A 22,900-nucleotide genomic window follows, 5' to 3' on the forward strand; every position below is an offset into this window, starting at 1 on the left:
AGTTCTAATCTGTTCCCCATTTATCACTATCACCATGCAATATATTATCAAATTTTCAGTGATTCTGTACTATTTTAATTCCTTGATGAAATTTCTTGCATTGGACTCTCTTGGTCTTTGATGAACATTGAATAAAGCAAGTTATTTTTGTCTCATTTTTATTTATCTATTACTTACAAGTCTACCTGATCATTTAAACTATAAAATTACTTTTTGTATTATACAATAAAAAATCTTGCATAATTCTCCTATTCTATTAACCTTTCAAGTACATTCTTTACAGTGATTAATTATCAAAAGTAAATGGCAAAGGGGGAATAACTCCTCTCAGTTGAATACAAATTAATAGAGCCCTGGCCAGGACCAGAACACTTGACCAAATGGTCCAGATGTTCAAAAATCTTTATTAAAACTTTTACTCTTTTTGCCTCTGATATGCCCAGGTGCAGAGAAGATTTTCAAAGAAATAATGCATTTTTACTAAAGATCTGATGTAGACGGATGACTTAAACACTTTTGTCTCTATGTTTACACGTTCTGCTTTACAGAAAAGAGCCTCTTGATCAATTCTTTCCGAGGTCAGACTTCTTGTGAACTTTATCAATGAGTGCGATTCCATATATATAATAGATCCGCAGCTCTGTGGAACCTTCACCTGTACATGTTGATACATGCTTTTTGCGGGATCGTAAATGATAACAGTGATTAGTCCTGTTTATTCTTTTTAGTGGAAAAGTTTTATGTGATTCTGTTGTTTTTTAAATTCAGAGAATGGATTTTTTTCCTTTTAAAAATGCCTGTTGGGTTAAAACAAAATAACTTAGACCTTGTACCAAAAATGGAACTATAATATGTTTTTCGTATTAAATAAGGATTTGAATTAAAATTTGTAAAAAGTGAATTCATTCAGTTGTGATTAATTCTTTGAGAGTTATAACTTATAATTAAAATGAAATGTATGAAAAGTCGTTTTAAAGTCATACAAAATGATGTTGATATCATTTAATGAAAACGTAAAGTGACATTTCAGGGAAGAAATGTCATTGCGACATTTGGGTAAAATGTTATAAAAACGTTTTAAAAAACATACAAAATCATGTGAATAAAACATTTTCGAAAATGTTTTAGTAACACTTAAGGAAAATAATCTGATAACATTTGCTGAAACATTTTGCTAAAATGTTTTAAAAACGTTAAAAAAAAAAACATACAGAATCACGTGATTAAAACATTTCTTAAAAATGTTTTCGTAATATTTTAATAAAATGTTCTAATAACATTTGCTGAAACATTGTACCAAAATGTTTTAAAAACGTTTAAAAAACCATACAAAATCACGTGATTAAAACATTTTTGAAAATGTTTTTGTGACATTCTGACAATGTTTTTAAAACATTTAAAAATGTTTTTGTGCTAGCTGGGTATCTACTCCTCCAGCTCCTTGGCGACGAGTCCCGCCTAATGAACCTCCAATCGCGCGTTCTCTCTGATGAAAAACTTCGCAGCAGACATAGAAGGACACCCTACGTTTCCAGGGACGTGTGTTTGGTGTTTGTGAGCGACTTGCTTTGGGGGAGGTGTCAGCAAGGAAAGCCCTTAAGAAGATTTCAAGGATGATGGCAGACTTTTAGTGTTCTATGTGACACTGTATAATTCTTTATAATAATGTTTGTTTTATATGACTCTTTGTCAATATTTCATTTGAAATAATAAACAAGAAATATTTACTCCCTGTGTTTTTTCTTAGAATTAAGACAGTGGGCATGAGAAGTCATTACTTCAGTTTTAAACTGGTACATAGTCACTTAATGACAGGTCCATTTTAAGAACCATTGTGGATATTCTTATAAATTGATTTGAACAAAATATTTAAGAGTTGAGTTTATAAATTCAAGCAATTAAATATATATCAAAAAATGTTTCTGACATTCATGAAAACAGAACTAAAAGTTTGAATTTCCTCTATGATGCAAAGAAAGTTCACTTGTCGTACTTTCCGGCATAAAGTTGTGGCAAATAAGGTTATACTGGGAGCTTTAGTCTATAAATTTCTGAATAACAGAGCAAATCAATACATCTTATTGATCAGGACATAAGCTAATGTGCACTGGTTTATACATATAATTATTAGTAAACTGTACAATACACTGCAGTAGGCCCCTACTACAAAGTGCTTTTTATTAAGTAAAAGAATTCTTAACATAACAATAAATAAATAAAGTTGCATTGTAATCAGCAACAAAATAAATAAATAAATATACCTCTATAACTCCTACCTCCCACTCAACAGATACTCGCATCTATAGATACATCTATGCTGTCGTCCGTTCAAAAATTCTGAAATTATCTGCCCTTGTTTATCGTATACAAATAGTCATCATATATACATACATTTATATTACTATGGTGAATACAGAAAATAATTCTTAATTTTTTTTTCCTTGGCCGAGGTGTCAATGATTTTGGGCCGACCTGTCAGGGCCGAGGTGTCTGTCTACCTTTATGGTGTGTTAATAGAATTCTTGAAACTCAAACCTTTATTAGATAGGAATTAGCTCATTACTACTGGTGATGTTTTTGCACCGAGTTACAGGTGTTTAACACATTTGGATTATAGAAAGCTGTTGGTGGCGTTGATTCACCATAGCTTTACAGCAACAAGAGTATTGGTGATAAGAAATTGTTGGTGGCGTCGATTCACCACAATTTATTAACCGGAGTTATTCACCCAAAACTTCACCAGTAGTTTTCTTTAAATAATAAGGGCAACAAATAGTTTCATGGGTGTTCGAATTTATTGTTTTTATTTCATTGTTTGATCAACAACCCCACATTATTTTTATATTTTAATAAACCTCATAGTGTCTTAGTATTCTGGATTCATTTTCTTCTGAATTCTTCAACTAAGGAGGTTACGCTACATATTACGCCATTGGCTCGTTAAATATCCGAACCCAAACTTTGTTGACGTTTCGAGCCGCGTCACAGTATTCTTAAAATAATAAATTTATCCTGACCGAAGTCGGACGCTTTCTTAACTCTGTTTTCTATATATATCATTAAAATTATTTGTATCAAAGCTTGCCAAAGAAAGTTAACAAAGATTTACCAAAACATTTCAGATCTGTATAAGGAATTGTAATACGTGTAATATCATACTAGAGTGCCATTTTTGCAGCACTATCAGCTTTGGTGTTTCCAGGAATAACAAAATCATTTGGAAATCAACAAAATTCAATTATTTTACCTTGTTGTGTGAGATGATATTCAAAATTTCAGAATATACTCTGAACTGCCAAGTGTGAAACATACATGTAAATCATCTAAATTGCAATATTCCAGTTTCTTGAGGGAGCAGGCATATTGGCAGAAGTTCCATTACAGTCAAATTTTGTATTTATTCTGATTTCAATGATGCATACTCAGATGTTTCATTTTATAATTCAAGACATCACACTAAAGCTAGCAATGCCCAAGCAAGGGGGAGATAATTTTCCAAATTTCCTCAGCCTCGTTTTGATTCCGTATCAGAAAAAAGCTTGAAAAGAACGGCTTCATAAACTACTTTCCCTCGTGTTTTCAAACGTTTTGATGACCTTTCTATGAAGTTTGAGATGCCCCCTAGAATTACCAACCCTGAATGTTTGAAGTATGGCGCAATTAGACGTTTTAAAGATAGATTGAAATATTAAAATATCTTTAATTTTCATATACGGACGAGTAATTTGTCAAAACATGCATTAATAGCTTCCTCAGGTATTCCACTACAAATGCATATCACATGCAGGCAAGTATTCAACCGTTCTTGTTCGCCACACGAATTTTCCAAGGCATACTGTAGCTAAAATCGGCTCATTCATATCCAATATGGCAGTCAACACGTGTGTAGAAAAAAATGTAAACAATTCAAATTGAATGTCTGACGTCTGTTTACTTCATCTCGAACAATGTTAAGGTGATACAATTTTAAATTCATGTTTTTGAACTGTGTCCTTAAACAACTGAAGTATTTTATCAATTAAAGCTCGTATCAAAAGCTATTTCATGTGCGAAGGCGAAAATAGGGTGCATCTCAAAGTTAACAAGAATAAATTTCAAGATTGACTTACTTTGATGAAGAAAACAATGAAAGTCAAATAAAAACATAATCTATAATCATAATTTAACTTTTATTGATAAGTTCATTACTGGAAATGACAATACGTCATATGCATAATGACACATAATCCACTGTATATTAATAAGGAAATCAAAGGAAGACAACTCTTGCATTTTACATCTCGTGTCAATATATTCTTCTGTGTTTCAACAACGGCACAAGAATATTGTGAAATTTAAGATAAAATTCAATAACTGATACCTAGGTTATATTCTAAAAATATTTTGATCTTGCATTCCTGTATTATCTGCTTTTTATTGGCCAATGTACACTTTCTAATCATTTTCCTCAGAAAGATAGATAACTCTGTATGAATTCTGCATTTTTTAAACATTCATACAAGACTTAATTTTCACCCGATTTGAGAAATGATTGCTGATATGGAATCAGTGGGTCATACTTTACGCAACAAACATAAAAAACTGACAATTATTTGACTCCTTAAAAATCATTGGGCATTGCTACTAAAGCTCCCCTCAATCCAAACGCTGTAGTTCAGTCTGTATCAGGAAATAAGCCGACTAAGCTACCCAGGCCGATATCCACGGCCCAAACCTTTACAAGTCTTCTGATGTAGGAATTAAATTTGGTAATGTGAGAAGTTGAAACCTACATCCCGCTTCCTCAAAATAGGACACACTTTTGAAAAAAGGATGCTGTGTCCCAAGAAATTGCAAATTAAAAATTTTCAAAGTCCCATAGAATAATGTATGACCGATTAGCTAGGGGGGTCCACACTGTGGCTCGAACCTACAACCCTCAGATTTAAAATCCAACGCTCTACCGACTGAGCTAAAGGGTTAACCCGCTAGCTAGTACTAGTAGGAGCGTGGCCTCACTATTTACAACACATAGCCACTTTTAACTCTGTTACACTTTGGTTCCGATGCCGGGAATCGAACCCGGGCCGCCTGGGTGAAAACCAGGAATCTAGCAGAACTCGTAAGTAGTTTGTTTAATGTAGATTCATTGATCTAATTCATATTTTAAATATAATTATCAATTTTCAGCTTTAGACTATCGAAAACGGGTTATGAATATACATACTTTTCACTACATGAAACATATGGTACATATACTTTCATTTGCATATTATATTTTGTAAATCGATCATCGCTAACTGTTCAATCAACTGTAGAAAATAACGGCAGCTAAAATACGATCACGTTACATGCCTTTCCCAATGAGACTAGAAAATGGAAAATGGGAATTTCCATTCTTAAGTTATTTCTATTTTTAGGTCCACACTCAGATAAACATGAAAATGGGACTGGATCAAATATTTTAGTAATGTTATAATATTTGCAGACAATTTGACACCAGAAAGCGGAGTTGGGAGGAAATAAAGAAAAAATATTATAACATCAAAGCTAGAAGTAAAGTCTGTTATCTTTCTATACTTTTTAGCAGAGAAATAATTATTATTATTAATTTTTTATAATTGTAAAGAGAAAGAAAAATGACAATTAAAAGTACAGTAACTTCAAGCAAATACACAATAAAAAATATGTATATTTATCTCATCCAATGTTCCTTTAAAAAAAACTGATGACATCTTCACCTTTGTGTGTAGAATTTTTTTCAATGAATTACAGGCAAGGAGAAGTTGGACGGCCTAAAGAGGCCTAAAACTGGAGGAGGGCTTCCTCTACCCCCACTGGCTCAAGGGGAGGAAACATTCCTTGTCTGAAAAGGAACCCAACCTCCATGGCCTCGAGGGAGGGATGGATACTGATGGTATAGTTTGTGGTGCATTATATATACTATTATTTATGTTCCTTGTAATTACAGCTCTAATTCATCAAGTAAATTTTGATAAATATTTCTAATTATGAAGATCTATATATTCAATTGCCAAAGCTAGATTTAGACACTAATTATAAGGACTGGTACCATATATGATTTAAATTTGTTTGTTTCTTCAATTATGGTAAGATTTTTGTTATAATCAGTATTTTTGTTACTTTTCCAGCTCCAACAGTCAGTGCCATCACAGTCCCTGAACATGCCCAGGAAGAAAATGCAGGGATAAATGCACAAGGTAATGATTTGTCCTTAATTATGTAAATATTATGTGTATGGACTGAAAAATTAGGACAAAATATTAACATGACAATGCAAACTGATGTTGATTATTAGTTCAGTGAATGTTTATCTGTCAAATTCTTAATCATGAGAAGACAGAAATAAACAAAATCCTCCTATGCAGTTCAAGCTTCAATTCTCAAAACAAGGATTCATTTGACAAATAATTTTGCAGATTTAGATTCTTCATCTAACATCCAATTGCAAGAAAGACAAGATGCAGAACAAGAGGCCCACGGGCCTTATAGGTCACCTGAGTATCATGTATCAACTTTGCCATGAGCCCTGCCATAACACCAGAGCGCTGCCCTAACACCAGAACCTTGACCCAGGAGACATAAAATTTACAATTTTGGAAGAGGCACCATTACATATCATAACTATACTCTTAAATCATCAGCTTAATACCCAGGAGAAAAGGAGAAGATGGTCAAAGAATTGTTGCATTTTTTACAATGTAATCATTACAGGCTCTAACACCAGAACCCCTGACCCAGGGGCCATGAAATTAACAATTTTGGAAGAGGCATCCTTTCTCATCATAACTGTGCATTCAGTTTGTTTGCTGAATACCCAGGAGCAAAGAAGAAATTTTTTAAAGAAATAATGCTTTTTCACAATATATTCAACAGAGCCCTGCCCTAACAACAGAACCCCTGATTCTGGGGCCATGAATTTCACAATTTTGAAGAGGCACACTTACTCATCATTACTTTACTCATAGTTCATTGGCTTAATACACAGGAGAAAAGGAGAAGATTGTCAAAGAATTATTGCATTTTTTACAATGTAATCAGTAGAGCCCAACCCTAACACCAGAACCCCTTACCCAGGGGCCATGAAATTCACAATTTATGGAGAGGCAACCATGCTCACCATAACTATGTTCTTAGTTTATTTAATACCCAGGAGCAGAGAAGATTTTCAAAGAATTAATGAATTTTCACTATATAATCAGTACAGCCCCGCCCTAACACCAGAACCCCTGACCCTGGGGCCATGAAATTCACAACTTTGGAAGAGGCACTCTTGCTCATCATAACTATGTACTTAGTTACTTTAATACCCAGGAGCAGAGAAGAAGATTTTCAAAGAATTAATGCATTTTCACTATATAATCAGTAGAGCCCCGCCCTAACACCAGAACCCCTGACCCTGGGGCCATGAAATTCACAACTTTGGAAGAGGCACTCTTGCTTATCATAACTATGTACTTAGTTACTTTAATACCCAGGAGCAGAGAAGAAGATTTTCAAAGAATTAATGCATTTTCACTATATAATCAGTAGAGCCCCGCCCTAACACCAGAACCCCTGACCCTGGGGCCATGAAATTCACAATTTTTGAAGAGGCTCTCTTCCTCTTCATAACTATATACTTAGTAAGTTTATTTAATACCCAGGAGCAGAGAAGAAGATTTTCAAAGAAATAATGCACTTTCACTATATGATCTATATAGCCCCACCCTAGCACCAGAACCCCTGACCCTGGGGCCATGAATTTCACAATTTTGGTAGAGAACTCGATGCTTATTACAACCATGCCAACAGTTTGACTGCTTGATGTCCAGGAGTAAAGAAGAAGATTTTTAAAGATTACATTAATTTTGATAGTTTTAGTCCCACCCCTCAGGCCCCAGGGGGGTAGGGGTCATGAATTTCACAATTCTTACTCCCCTGCACCCACAGATGCTATATGCCAAATTTGGTTGAAATTAATTCAGTGGTTCCATAGAAGAAGTTGAAAATGTTCAAATGTTAACGCACGACGGACGACGCACGCCGACGGACGAAAACAGATAGCAATAGGTCACCTGAGTAAACTCAGGTGACTTAAAAATCATCTGCTAGACATAAGAGAAAGGAAAAGAAAGGTTTGTCAGCAAAATGTAGCCCTTCTCTCTCTCATATCAAATAAAAAAGAAAAAAATGTTAAATTACATAGATTATATTTAATACATGTATTTGATTATAATATGTATTAAAAATAAATGTAGTTCAATAAAGACAGTCCAATATGTATTTCAGTATGATATAGCATTTTTTTAATTTTAAAAAATCTAAATTGTATAACTTCTTTTCAATCTGCTGATAATTAGCCAAAGATTTAAAACACAAATTGAAATAGCACAAAGCAGTATTCAAGTGATTTTTTTCAGCAATGGAACACTTATCTATTGAATCATTTCTAAATGATCAACAAAGAAGATGAAAAAAAATGTTAATGTACATGTAATATGTAAAGCCAATTGATCAAAAACAAAGGATTAAAAAAAACACTTTAGTTTTAGATTTAATGCATTTGTAATTTAATCAAACAGGTGAACCCAATCAATGAAAGATTAGAGGAGGAGATCCTAAAGGTGAAACAAGAGAGGGAAGTCCTGAACATTCAGAAGGAGGTCCTCATCCTGAAGAAGCAGAGGCTTCTGTTAGACATTCAAACAACATATCCTGAATTGTTGGTCCATATTTCATCAGAACTTTAAATATGCTTTTATTTCACCTTTAACTCATATGAACCAAAAGTTTAAACAAACTTTTCTGATCACTGTTGTCCATCGTCTGTCTAGCTGTCTGTCCTTAGCTGGGTGTTGTCATGGTTACCAAAATAGAAATTTATATGAATTTTTTTTTTCAAATTGATATTCTTCTTACAGTTTAATTCTGATTTCAATAAGACTTTGTACACAAGTAGACTATGCTATCCAGTAGAGCTACAGTCTAATCAGACTTCTGGTTTTGATATATCAAGTAGTGCAGATTCAAGTTAGTTTGGATCTTAGCAAGGCCAATGTGAATCATGTGAGCATTGTGGCTCATGGACCTTAAAACTTTTGAAATAAAATACATTGGAAGAAAGAGAGAGCGCAAAACTGGACCTCTTTTCATGAAAAATTAAGTTAATAAATTTAAATAAATGAACATTTTCTCTGACTTGGCTTAATTGTATATGTTCTAGAAAATCTCATTTAAACTGGGGACATTAGATCTACAGTTTGCATTAAAATTTCTTTTTAGAAAAATCCTTGTGTAATTGCTGCTCTCTTTAATACTCCATCATTGCGGACTTGTCCAGGTTCCTGTATATTTTGCTGGATGCAGGCGGCAACATCAATGTTTGTTAAATTCTGCTGCACACAGATATCTCCTCTGTCAATTCCCAGATTATGGAGTATCACACAGGCTGTAATAAACTTTATTATATACCTAACTGTTTTCATTCAGTTTTACTGTTGAATTTATGCAATCACGTGACGGTGTGATCCGACGTTCCGGATCACCACACTGTGGTTTTCTGAATCCATATCACCCCTCTCTGAAACTGATGACGTAATACGCAGATAAATGACGTTTTTATTCTGGCGCATCAAAAAGTTCCTTGACGAAATGGTTTGTTTAATGGATAAAAGTTATGTAATTGATCCAAAAAGTTCCCTTTTATTATATTTTACTAGTTGTAAGGGGTATATAATAAATTTATCATTATAACAGTAACTTGATCCGAAGGGCCGTATCACGTCTCGTTGACAGGCGCGGATCATCAGATCAAACTCGACGCTTCGGTCTCGTTTGATCTGATGATCCGCGCTTATCAACTTGACGTGATACGGCTCTTCGGATCAAGTTACTGTTATAATAATATATATGTACTGCTTGGTCTGGGGACACCCTGAACCCGATTTGGAGAGCTTGGAATCTCCTCTTCATGATGCCAAAGGTCTGCTCAATCAAGACACGGGTCTACATAGACTGGCATTATACCTCTCCTCAGACCGTGTCGCCGGTGCTAAATAGGGTGTCATGAGGTATCTTGTAAGGGGGTACCCAGAATCTCCCAGCAGAATCCCATCATGTAACCCGGAATATTAAAAGAGGGTATAAATGCATGCTTAAGTCAAGCTAGAACATAGTCAATGCAATTCAGGAAAAGGATTCATATGGAGAAACATATTACATATAGTTACATTATATAATTTAAAGAAGTACCATTTTCAAACTGTTGGCAAAGGTGTGAATTTCTCCAAATTCTCGAATCGTGACATGATCAAGGCCACCTGGCACAAAGTGAGGTCACCTTGAAAGTGGGACTACATACCATCTAAAGAAATACATATGTTTTTTAAACATATATTTTAAAATGTATAATATATTATGTTAATAATTATTTATCATTCCAATTTCCTTTTTATGATGAATTTTTGAAACATAGCTGTAGCTGACATCCCTTATTAAATTTAAAAGGTCTCATGTACTATTCATAATGCCAATGAAAGTGAGCTTCTACAATGAAATATTATGGTCAAACCAACTTAATATATGTTCTACTATATAAAAAATCAGAAGTTAAATCCTTTTAAATATTTTTTTTTTTAAATACCTGAACATTGAGGCTATGGAATCCCTTCCTGTTCACATAATCAGGTTCATTCAGTGAAGGAGTTTGAATTCTTATCTGGGTTCCGTCAATACAACCCACAACTTTGGGAAAACCTGTCAATGAAATCATTATTGTTCAGCTTTAATTATATGAGGGCATTAAAGGTTTGAAGGTTGCATTTCTGAATATTAGAAAACAAATCACACGTATACTTATTTCTAGCAAGAACAACCCAAAACATCTCTGTATTTTTTTAAACAATACCTTAAACTCATTTGAAATTCACATATCAAAGTAATTTAATTAATAAAAATATTTATTTCATTTTTTGTTATCATTTTTTTTTTTAATTGCCATTATTGATAATTTTCTTACAAAAAAAAAAACAGCCCACAATCATTTAACTTGCTTTTTTTCTAACATAGCAGTAAAAACATAAAGAGGATATGAAAATGGAAATAAGAAAAACAATAATTATTTGAAAGAAAAAGTGATAGAGAAAGGAAATAAATAAACAATAGTAATTCTTTCAAATGTGCTACAAGAATTTAAATTAGTATGCATTTTCCACTAAGTATTGTTTATATACTTAGCTTTAATATCATTACATTTTATTGTCAATGTTTACAAATAACAAACAGAACAGCTTTGCTTTGAAAGTTTGTGTTGGATCCACCACCCAATTACACTATTGCACTAAATACAGTTGTGGCCCTTAGTGGAACTCTTCCTATCTTCCGTAAAATGCAATTTATTGTAAGGGGATTTTTCATAAATTTACAGAAAAGTAAGTATTCTCTCGAGTGTATTTATTGACTTAATTGTTTTGAATAATCTTTCAGTCATGTAGTGTATTTAAAGATTTACACATATCTCACTAAAAGCAAAGAACGATTCTTGCAGTGGGTTTTTTTCTTCTCCAAATTATAGGTCTTACCCGCAATTCTTCTGAATACTTCCTTGACTTTGGTCGCTATTTCACCGACGGGAAATTTTATCAGATTGATAAAAACTTCAATGATGGCCCTTGCTATCGCTTTAACAGCCCTTCCAGTCGTACATTCTGAAACGTTAAGACTGTCTCCAATAAGTCTTAAGTGTGCCCCTGTAGCCAGGAAACGGAGAAACAGTAGAACCTGGATCAGTGGAGGAATGGGTCGGTTCCTGGCAGTATCTGCTTGAAGATTGTCACTGACACTATTTACAATATAAAGTATGCTACCCGGAGAAAAACGATATCTCTGGAAAATCTCTTCCTCCTCTAGACTCTCCAAAGGATTGCTTAGGTCACGAAATACTCGTGGTCGCCTCAAAACAAGCAGATTCTGTCTCCTTCGATGTCGACGTTGGAACATGGCAGCCATTTTTAATGCTTGAGAATGTACTTAAGTTTGCTTTATAGTAAACTCAAATATTTGAGAATAAAACAGAGTTTGAGAATTTTTATTTTACTCAACTTTTTTATGACGGCCGCTGAGTCTGAGAATTTAGGATTTGAGAATATTCCCAAACTTGAGAAGATTCTCAGACTTAAGTATGTTTTATGACGGCGGACCCTGATCGTTTTGGACTGTTACGACAAGTTAAAGTAAAGACCGCAACAAAAATTTTGACGCGTCCAATAGATAAACTTTGTCTCGTTCTGGAAATGGTTGAACCTTGATTGTGAAATTATTTTCATGTATTGTTAGAAACTTTTGTACTATTTTTTAGTACTCTTATTGAAACTTTTGTACGTAATTGTGTCACATAATGTTCCACAATAGGGGGCTGGATTGTTACAGAAATTTAACATTATACAAAACATTTTTCCGGATTTAGTTTGAATGTTAGATTTTTCTGGATTTGGTTCCAATATTACAATTTTCGCGGGTGCACGAGCGTTTTACAAGTTCAGAAATTGTTTACCAGTGTTTACTAGTCACTGTGCTGAATATCATGTTTGTCTTCAATTTTCCTGCGAGAGAAAACTTCTAAGTTGGTAAGTTAAACATAAAATCTAATTTTATATCGTTTCATAAGAAATTTTTACGTGCATAATTGTTCTCAATTATATGTTTACAAAGGTGTTCAATGTTCACCTGTTATGGTGTAATTTTTAGTGACGTTAGAAAGTTCGCATGAAAGATTTATAATTTGACGACTATGTGTAGAAAATTTATGTCATAATAGGTTGATATTTATAATGTGATATTGAAAGTTAAAGATTTGCTGTGAATTTTGCATGAAATTATTTGGTGCATGTGCACTCTACGATAATCATGTATTTTGTTTGAGCATTTCTAGTAACGGTTATTCATTTGAAATTGTGTGATTTGATAGTATGAATTTCATATGTGCTAATTTACTAGGGTACATATGTGCAAGATTTATTGTAAAAATGTTGTTTACAAAGAACATAGAGCATTTATTTAATAATCAGAGTGATGTTAATTTGTCAGTCGCAGAGTGTGTGGTTTATGTGTAATATCAAATACTTCTACATATGTTTTCTATGTATTTACAGTAAATCGCATCATATCGCTGTCACTGGAACTAAACAATAAACTATGTGCATTTACAAGGGAGTTAACTTCTCTGTGAAACTGATGATACTCGGTACAATTAGGAATATTTCAAGGAAAAATGAAGAGAGGAATAAAAATCCTAATTACTACAACAACCCCTTAAACAAACACAGGAACCTTCAGAGCAACAACAACAAAACACACGGTGTAGTACCTAAACGGTTGCTATCGGGGAAAAAAAACGCGTTCAATGTTTCTATTAAAAAATTGTACGGCTACTAGCTGAAATAAATTATACAGATGCCACATGGAACTAGCTGAATATGTGTGAAAAAGTGCCTCAAAATCGAGTAAGTTTCTAAAAAATCGTTGTTTACGAAACAAGTAGGGTATTTCTATAACTGATACTAAATGCAATTTGAGTCATATAGATTATAGTAAAATATCCGCAGTATATAATGATTCAAAAGTCACATACACCAACGTTTTTATGCTGCTCCTTCATTTAAGATCAAAATTTGTTCGATTTTTGGGTCTGAAAATGTGTTAATCCATACTGGTGCAATGGAAATAAAAAAAAATAAATAAATTATAAGGGCGTTTTTATCGAATAATCAATCAAAATATGATTTCTCAAAAGTTACGGTTGCTATTAGAACTCTTCGTATTAAGGCACCGGTTATAAACTGAAAATTGTGCACCAGCTGCTAAACGAATTTTTTTTTCTTTTCCAGCTAGAAAGAGGAAATCGTCGGATTTGTGGCTACAAAAGCCTAAAAAATCTAAAATATCCCAAAAATGCGAAGCAGAAACTCCATGTTTAAGCGACTCTACGTGTATTTTAACTCCACCAAGTTGTATTCAATTAAGTAGCAACAATATACGAAAGGCACCTCTAAAAGCTAAACGAAAGTTAAAGAAATCAAAAAGAAAGCTTGATGAAGAAAATAAAAATGACAAAATTATAGATGAAATGAAAGAAATATTACCTTCAGTTCTTCAAAAACTCTCAAAAGCTGGGATCTTTGGGGATTTCTGTAGCTTACTAAGACTTATTCATCTAGAAATTCTGTAGCTTACTAAGACTTATTCATCTAGAAAAGTTACCCTTGACAAATATTTCTCTTCTTCTTTTTCTCGATGTTGTTCGTTGGTACTCACTTGAAAGTACAGCAAATATGCAATATTCACCTGATTGTCTTAAATTTTGGAAAGTAATGTATAGACTTTTCCATGGGAAGGCTTTGTGTTTTATGGGTGGATTGAGGACTGCAGCAAAAGATGGCGAAGTACAAATTACTGGTCGTGGTGGCTATGTCCCTACAAATTCTTCTATTAACTTTGCTGTTCCTTCACAAAAGAGCTTAGCTACATTTGGAGGTACAGTAGCTGAGTTACCTAACGAAATCCCACCAGGGATTTTTAGTCAATCTCTAGACATGAAGCTAACGGACAAATCGTATGTTCTTAGCTTTGACGGAAAAAAAATGGCACCGCGCAGCTAGGTTAAGGACGTCCATGTGTAAACAAAGGAAAATCAGCAGCATATAAACGGTATAATTTTTAAACGACATTTCAAGGCAATAAAAAATCACTTAAATAGGATCTATATATGGTTCAATTACAACAGTGCTCCGGATCATTTTTCAACAAGGACATTACTGACGTCAGCTGTTTATCACGTGACATACCAAAAATAGACAAAACATACCTTCCTTCTTTCAACACAAAAGTTCAAGGATATACGACATGTGTTGAGAATAATGTCTACTACTAATTAAAAGTCCTAGAATTCCTTAACCTGAAAAGTGCTGGGAGCAAGTATAGCATCCTCGAGAACACAGTCTATTTTAACTTCAAAAACCTTCGACCGATACATAATCATGGTATTTACCATTTACTTGCAAGAAAAAATGCTGTTGTAAGACATGCACAAGTTGCTCCCAGCACTTTTCTTGTAAAGAAATACATACCCTCAACATATTTATAAAGCATAAGTCCATACATATAAGGTATATCGTTGAACTTTTACGTTTTAGCAGATTCGGATTGCTGTTTATGCAAATGAGCTCATATAAAACGCACTGATGATCGAGATCAAGGGCAGATAATTCCACTATTTTGAAGTTAACAAAGCGCGCAAAATTCGACTTTAGAAAGAAAGAACACGTTTCCAAGATGTATTCATAATATCTTTGGAATAAAAAAAAGTTTAAACTCTTTTTAATGATTTATATTCTTGTTTTCAGGTTGAAAACCAGGACTGAAACTGCAGATTTGGCTAAACTCTATTATTTCAAGCACTGCTATGAAGGGGCCTTAGTGGGCGTTTCCAGGCTTTATTACCAAAGACCATCGATTTCTTTCTCATGTATTTCAATGAATAAACGAAATAAAGTTAAATTGTTGTCTTTGTTATCCCCAAAGGCTTTAATATGGCACGATTCATGGAAGTGCTGGTAAAATTAAACCTTGGATCCACCACTCATATTGCATAAAAGAATCATACGTGTACATAAAACTCAAGCTGCAAGTCACATATATTCAAGAAATTTTATGAATAATCAAAGATAAATGACAAAGATATGAACCAGGAATTTTTTTTATTCAATTGAGCATAATTTTGTAAATATATAAAAATTAACAAAAAATCAATGAAGTTAATCTCTATACAAAATGCTTGTACAGGCTATGACAATAAAAGTCACTGAAATTGCAAGAAAATGAAGAAAAGTGATCAAAATTCAGATCATATCTTTTTTTTCAATCAATATTTTTGCTGAAAAACAACACTTGGAAGATGAGAGGGAAAAAAAAAGTAAATTATTATCATAATAAAAAAAATATTTCGGTAGTGTTTTTAACCCCCCCAAAAAGAACAACTCGATAAATGAATGCTTCCAACTTTTGGAAAATGTTCAAAAATCAAAATAATTTTAAAATATTTTTTTGGAGATTAATTTAAGAACAATCATGGCAGATGTGCAATATCCTGAAGCTGACCTTGAAATAGTTAAATTCAAAAACATTGAAAAAATGTAAGCAAGAAGATCAAGAAAGAAATTTTCTAACATTTGGGGTATTTGACAATACAGAGAGAGTCATCATGAATTTCTGTAACTTTGCGAAAGTTATAATTGGTCGTTGTACAAAAGATCCAGAATGCATTCAATGGTGGTCATCAAAGGAAAATGATAATAGTGCTATTGTAAATGTTAAGTCTTCAAACAAGTCAGCAACATTTAGATATAGCTTTTATAATAGTGTTATGAACAAATATTCCAAGATGCACTTGCCTTATGATAAATTTGTACGCCAGTTACCACGCGTACAAAACTACTTAACACAACCAAAATACTGGAAAAACAGTAACAAAAGTGGACAGAAAAAAGACTTCCTTGTGCAGTTTTCTTTGCAACAATGGGATTCCCTCTCACACAAAGAAAAACTTCGTCATACAATATATGACTGTTCTCCATGTGAAAATACAAAACTGATAAATTATTCAGTACTTCACAAGTCCGCCACAGAATCAACTGAAAACATCGTGCAAATGTCTAATGAACTTGCAAATGAAATTGAAAATAAAAGCAGTACAGGGGTCAACAAAATATTGAATGTCTTAGAACCAATCTTTGAAAAAAAGTTTCAAACAAACTTGAAATCAGTTGTTTCTGATAGGTACAACTTAACAGAAAAACTGCCTAGTGAGCAGAAACGCAAACAAAAAATCAAGCAAACACAAGAAAACACAAACAAAATAAACCAAATCATAACCAACAATGAAAGTGAGGTTCAAAATTTTCTTGCGTCAGGGAAGTCTTACAGTCAAGTTGATAGGGATAGATTGTCCACATTTTTTGAAGCCACAAATTCAGCAAGGGGGAGAACTGTCCGTGTGTCAAAAAAAATTAAAGAAGGCTTACAAAAGGCAAAAAAACATGTGGGGAACATGGACAACTACACGTTCGACAGAGATGGCTTTTTAAAATATATGCAGAATCTTCCATCAGGATCACGGGTTATCTGGCGCTACCTAGCGTTTAAATTTCATGTAAAAAACAAAAAAGGTCTTGTTCCAAAAAATGCTGGCCAAGTTTTACAAACATTTGCTTGTCAAAATGGTGTAAACACAGATAAATTTAATCAATATCAGCGTGTAAGTGGTAGAGACTTTGTTCAAAGGGTAAGAAGATCACGACAGAAAATTTACAAATTTATTTCTATTCCAACACCAAAACCAGCCAGAAAATTAAGAGAAGTAGTACACCAAAACTAGAAAACAAAGACCTCTACATTGGAGAACAGATTGCCCCAAAAGCTTTCAAATCAAACAAAATCGATACATCAGGTACCCTCGCCACTGTTGATTACACTGTATATGGGAGAATGATTCCCCTAAAAAAGATCATAGAACAGATGGCAGAAATTCACAGGGAATACCAAAGAGAAACAGACACTGATGAAAGCAAAACAAGGCACCTGAAGATCTGGCATGATCACTCTGATATTCTTAACCACAGCTATATCACCATCATGGTAAGCACACTTTACGACTCTGCCTCCTTCATCACAGATGAAGAATACAAGAGGAAGTACCCAGAGCGTCCACCAGCTGATGTTCAAGCAATGGTAGAAAAGCCATTTCTCTACGTACTTGGGCAGTCTTCTAGCAGTGATGTTGACCAGCTTTCCTACATGCCAGCAAGGGTTGATGACCTCTCGAGTCTTCGGAACCAGGATGGTGACGTCCGGTACATTTTAAGATACTTCAGTGGAGACGGCCCCGCCAGACAGTTTGAAGCTGGTCACCAGAGGGGAGGAAATTTCAGTTGTTTATGTGGCATTTGTTCAAAGGACCACATGAATCTAGAGTGTGCGTTCAATAGTAAAGCTCCAACACTTCAGGAAAGAGTGGAGATTCTTAGAAAAGGAGTGTTATGGAAACAGTTTTCCTTAACGAGACCATCACCATTTGCCAATTTAAAAAAAATAGAAATTGTAAGAGAACTCAATGCTAGAGGGTGTGATACAGTAAACAAGAGCAAGGGTGAACTGCAGGAAGAGCTGGTAAGAACACTTAGAGGGATTCAGAGACCACCAGCCTTCTTCACAACAAGTCAAGATGTGTCAGACCTACTCCAAACTTACGAAGTACCACCAGCTGAACCCCTTCATGACATTACGAATATCGTGCAGAACCTAATTACAGAGCTTCCCCACCATATTGATGATGCTGACACAAAGAAAGATTATGAACAGTTTTCAGTTACCACCATCGGAGACAAAAATCAGCTGAAAGGATCTGATGCCCGTCTTTTGCAGTGAAGTTGGCAATGTTTTCACACTCAAAGTTCTCAGAGAATAAAATTAGTAAGGATATTTATGAACTGTGCACCTGTTTAGTAGAGATAATATCCATCTGCTATAGTCCATATCAACAAAGAACAACCAAGAAAATTCTAAGATTGTATAATCTCTGCTTCAAATTCAGCATTCTTTCAAGGACAGTTATCAGCATACCAAAGAAGATGACTACCAGAAAATTCTATGGCTCACATTTCCACAGCCTAACAGTTCACACCCCAGAAACTTACAGATTAATTTGTCTGCGCTCCCTGATTCCAGAACAAGAGGAAAGATCATTTGGGGATCTACGAAACATCTCTCTCAACACAGCTAACAGACAATGTGGTAAAATCATAGACAATGCAGTTCTCAGGTACAATGCACAACAGCTGAATGAAAACAAAAAAGATTATGTTAAACATCAAGACTCGATCATCAGTCACCAAGCCAAACGTCTTCCAAAGACAGGGAACACCTTATTTGATATGGATTTCCTACAAAAAAGACCAACCTTATTTCAAACCCACTGCCAAAGGATCTCTGATTTCCTGAGTTGTGGTGAGAGCACTTGGTGGTCTATCTGCAGTGATGGCATAATGTTTCATGATGGTCCAGACGAGCAAGACTTTCAAAGTTATCCACCTCTTAGTCACTTCCGTTCCATGACAGGAAAAGATCAAGAAAGAGTATTAGAGGGGGAATGGCAGAAGTGCATTCAGCAATATGAAGACTCTGCTCTCAGACTGCCACTCTGCAAGATTAGAATTTTTCAAGAGGGAAAACTTTGCAGAATTGTGAAAAATGATGGTATGTCAAAAGATTGTTATCAAAATTATCATCATAAATACTAAATTCAAATTTTCAAAATCTCAAAATTTCCTTAAAATGTTAAAAATATTAACATGACCAAAAATCATTAACTAAAGTTTTGTCCTTTTCTCCAAAATTTATCAGCTGTTCTTAAAAATGACACATAAATGAATACACATTTAGCAAATCCTCTTTTCTTCAGATTTCATTAGAGCGGTGGAAGAGTACAATAGATTATCTGTCATGGAGGCATCACATACACCCCAGCAGTTGATAGGTTCTACAGCAAACAAGGCCAGCAACACAGGTATTCCTACAATTAATATGCATACTTTATTATTCATTAACTTGTATTTTGTACTTTTACGCGTGGATATATCATAAGTATAATATTATGTATCAATTAAGTCATCATGAGAGCTCCAAAATTGTAAAAAGGTGTCAGATTTAAGTGATACCTACAATTTTATTCTTGACAATTGTAATTTTGTTTTATTCTGTAACATTATGTGTGACATATACATTTATCTAGACTAGGATAACTTTGTGGTCACAATATGACTTACAAATTAAAGCATTAGCAACTAGAACTGTCACTGATAGGACTAATTACCCCCCCCCCCCCCCCAGGCAACTCATTTGAGGACATCCTTTAAACAAGAGACCCATGGGCCACAACACTCACCTGAGTAACTCTGGCCCTGCTGTTCTTCACTATATTTCCCCTTTTGTAAAACCTAATGTGGCCCTAAACTACTTCCAGGGTTCAGGATTTGAACAATTTAGTATCTACACCACCCAAGGATGCTTCCACATAATTTCAGCTTTTCTGGCCCGTGGTTCTTGAGAAGAAGCTTTTTAATGACCTCACCCTACTTTTGTCTTTTCTTGATTATCTCCCCTTGGAATGGGGCTTGACCCTTCATTTTAACAATTTAAACTCCTCTTTACCCAAGGATGCTGTGAAATAAGTTTGTTAAGATCTGTTCATGTGTACCCTTGAGATAAACATCACTGATATGTATATAGACATAGGTAGATGGTCAGACAGACAGACTTTCTGATTCCACTTATGCCCCGAGACATTACTTGTCAGGTTATTATCATTATATTTTGAAATCTTATCTGTTTAAGGATCTAAAAAGTCACAAAGTACCAGATTGACACATGATGATGGTAATGATGGTGGTGATGGTCATGGTGATGATGGTGATGGTCATGCTGGTGGTGATAGTGATGATGGTGATGATGGTGTTGGGGATGATGGTGATGGTCATGGTGTCGGTGATGGTCATGCTGGTGGTGATGGTCATGATGGTATTGGTGATGATGGTGTTGGTGATGATGGTGTTGGTCATGGTGTTTGTGATGTTGGTGATGGTCATAGTGTTAGTGATGGTGTTGGTAATGGTCATGGTGGAGATGATGGTGTTGGTCACGGTGTTGGTGATGGTCATGGTGGTGATGATGGTGATGGCATTGGACAAGAGACAGGTATTTCTACAAATAAGCAAATTTACAATCAGAACCAGAGCATAGACACAAGTATCAAGATATACATGTATTTCATTTATCATCTTATTTATATATGAGTAATTTTTCAAAATAGTCTCCCTAAATGAAGTACAAAAGAAAGGCTTAGGAAAATCTGAAGGCTCCCACAGGTCTCAAGATGAAAATGGAAATGTACAAACCAGAGGTATTAAATTAAAAACATTTGAAAATTCAACAAGACCAATAGGACACAGAGCCTACCTGAGTCACTTTGGCCTTTTGCTTTTCATCAACAGATTTTTTTTCTAAATATACATGTGCAAAATTTAGAACATGCAAAATTTAGAACATATAATCTTAATAATCTTAATTATCTCCCCTTGAAAGAGGATGTGGCTTTTTCTTGGGTAATTTTGAATTTTGAAATTGGCCCTATGGTTCTGGAGAAGAAGCTGAAAATTTCAAAAGCTTACAATGACAATGCCGACAATAGACAACAGACAAATATTGATCCTATAAGCTAACTTAAACCTTCTGCTCAGATGAGCGAAAAAAATAAAACAAAAATTAACTTGAATATCTCTTTCACTTTCTTGAGAATGATTATCAGGTGTTTCAATTAATATCTCCTATAAATTAACATATCAATTAAATAGTTAAATACCAGTACAGATAGGTTCCTTGTCAGATTATCATCATATATCTTACAAGGCCATTCTTAAAAAAATGTTTGTTTGCCCTCTCCCAACCGACTGACTAAAGACGACTTGACTTAGAACTATTTTTTACCTCTAGGAAACGATATATATTTTTTTTATTCCTGGATTTGTTCATCCTGTCCATATGTATGTTTAAGTCTTCTAGGGGAAAAAAATTTTCTCACCTACTTACTGACCCAATTTCTTACCCTGAGTTGGGAGAGGGCAAACAGACATTATTTTAAAGATTGCCTAATCTTATGTAATGCAGAATCTGTAAAGTCACAGTTTACCCAAATGACAAATTATGACGGTGATGATGGGCATGGTGATGATGGTGGTGATGATGGACTTGGTGATGATGATGGTGACGATAATGGTGGTCAAAGGCATGGTGATGATGGTGGTGATGATGATGATGGCATTGGACAAGAGAAAGGTATTTCTACAAATATGCAAATTTACAATCAGAACCTAAACATAGACTAGATTACCAAAATATATTTCATGTATTGTCTGATAAGAATATTTATCGATGAGTGTTATTTTAAAACTTTCTCCCAGATGAAGTACACAAGAAAGGCTTGAGATAATTTAAAGGATTCAACATGTATTTTACCTTGATGATAAGATTATTATGTTTTAAACAAAACTGTATTTATAAAATGTTCTATACATTGACACTTTCAATGGATAAACACCAGTGATGATATGTCTATAGATAGATGGTCAGACAGACACGCATACTTTGTGATTCCAGTTTAGCTTTCAGATTTTTCTTGTCAGGTTATCATCATTATATTTTATAATCAAATCTATTGCAGAAAAGTCACAGATTACCCGAATGACAAGTGATTGTGATGATGAACATGGTAATGATGGTCGTGATGATGGGCATGTAGATGGACTTGGTTATGGAAGTCATGGTCATGGTGGTGATGGTGTTGGTGGTGATGGTGTTGGTGGTGATGGTGGTGATGGTGTTGGTGGTGATGGTGTTGGTGGTGATGGTGGTGATGGTGTTGGTGGTCATGGTGGTGATGGTGTTGGTGGTCATGGTGGTGATGGTGTTGGTGGTCATGGTGTTGGTGGTCATGGTGGTGATGGTGTTGGTGGTCATGGTAGTGATGGTGTTGGTGGTCATGGTGGTGGTGGTGATGGTGTTGGTGGTCATGGTGATGATGGTGTTGGTGGTCATGGTGGTGATGGTGGTGGTGGTGATGGTGTTGGTGATCATGGTGATGATGGTGTTGGTGGTGATGGTGTTGGTGGTCATGGTGATGATGGTGTTGGTGGTCATGGTGATGATGGTGTTGGTGGTCATGGTGGTGATGGTGCTGGTCATGAGGGTGATGATGATGTTGGTGTTGGTCATGATGTCGGTGATGGTCATGATGTTGGTGTTGGTCATGATGTCG

The 22,900-nt window shown here is 34.7% G+C and overlaps 3 protein-coding genes across 3 annotated transcripts; all 3 read right to left on the reverse strand.

Moving 5' to 3' along the window:
- Nucleotides 1-10,232: 10,232 nt before the first annotated feature.
- LOC133179935 (putative nuclease HARBI1) lies at nt 10,233-11,988 on the reverse strand. The gene is made up of 3 exons (XM_061314609.1): nt 11,562-11,988; nt 10,625-10,737; nt 10,233-10,345 (listed from the first exon to the last, which is right to left on the reverse strand). The coding sequence occupies exons 1-3, from the start codon at nt 11,986-11,988 to the stop codon at nt 10,292-10,294; spliced, it is 594 nt and encodes a 197-aa protein (XP_061170593.1). The 3' UTR covers nt 10,233-10,291.
- Nucleotides 11,989-19,469: 7,481 nt separating this feature from the next.
- On the reverse strand, nt 19,470-22,157 carry LOC133179936 (CS3 fimbrial subunit A-like). Its single transcript, XM_061314610.1, has 3 exons — nt 21,776-22,157; nt 20,447-20,790; nt 19,470-19,603 (listed from the first exon to the last, which is right to left on the reverse strand). Exons 2-3 carry the CDS (start codon nt 20,745-20,747, stop codon nt 19,470-19,472), a joined length of 435 nt encoding a protein of 144 aa, XP_061170594.1. The 5' UTR covers nt 20,748-20,790; nt 21,776-22,157.
- Nucleotides 22,158-22,311: 154 nt separating this feature from the next.
- On the reverse strand, nt 22,312-22,893 carry LOC133179937 (mucin-3B-like). The gene has a single exon (XM_061314611.1). The coding sequence runs from the start codon at nt 22,891-22,893 to the stop codon at nt 22,312-22,314; it is 582 nt and encodes a 193-aa protein (XP_061170595.1).
- Between the last annotated feature and the right edge of the window lie 7 nt (nt 22,894-22,900).

This window comes from Saccostrea echinata, unplaced genomic scaffold (assembly GCF_033153115.1).
Source record: "Saccostrea echinata isolate AGI-Se365-2 ecotype Australia unplaced genomic scaffold, CSIRO_AGI_Sech_v1 ptg000005l, whole genome shotgun sequence".
NCBI classification, from domain to species: domain Eukaryota; kingdom Metazoa; phylum Mollusca; class Bivalvia; order Ostreida; family Ostreidae; genus Saccostrea; species Saccostrea echinata.

Coding starts and splice junctions, on each gene's coding strand:
- LOC133179935 (XM_061314609.1), bottom strand. CDS start 11,988: ATGGCTGCCATGTTCCAACGTCGACATCGAAGGAGACAGAATCTGCTT. Junction 10,738..11,561: donor AGTATTCAGAAGAATTGCGG/GTAAGACCTATA, acceptor TTTCATTGACAG/GTTTTCCCAAAGTTGTGGGT. Junction 10,346..10,624: donor TCCATAGCCTCAATGTTCAG/GTATTTAAAAAA, acceptor GTATTTCTTTAG/ATGGTATGTAGTCCCACTTT.
- LOC133179936 (XM_061314610.1), bottom strand. CDS start 20,747: ATGACCATCACCAACACCGTGACCAACACCATCATCTCCACCATGACC. Junction 19,604..20,446: donor CATCATCATGTGTCAATCTG/GTACTTTGTGAC, acceptor TATTAATTGTAG/GAATACCTGTGTTGCTGGCC.
- LOC133179937 (XM_061314611.1), bottom strand. CDS start 22,893: ATGACCAACACCAACATCATGACCATCACCGACATCATGACCAACACC.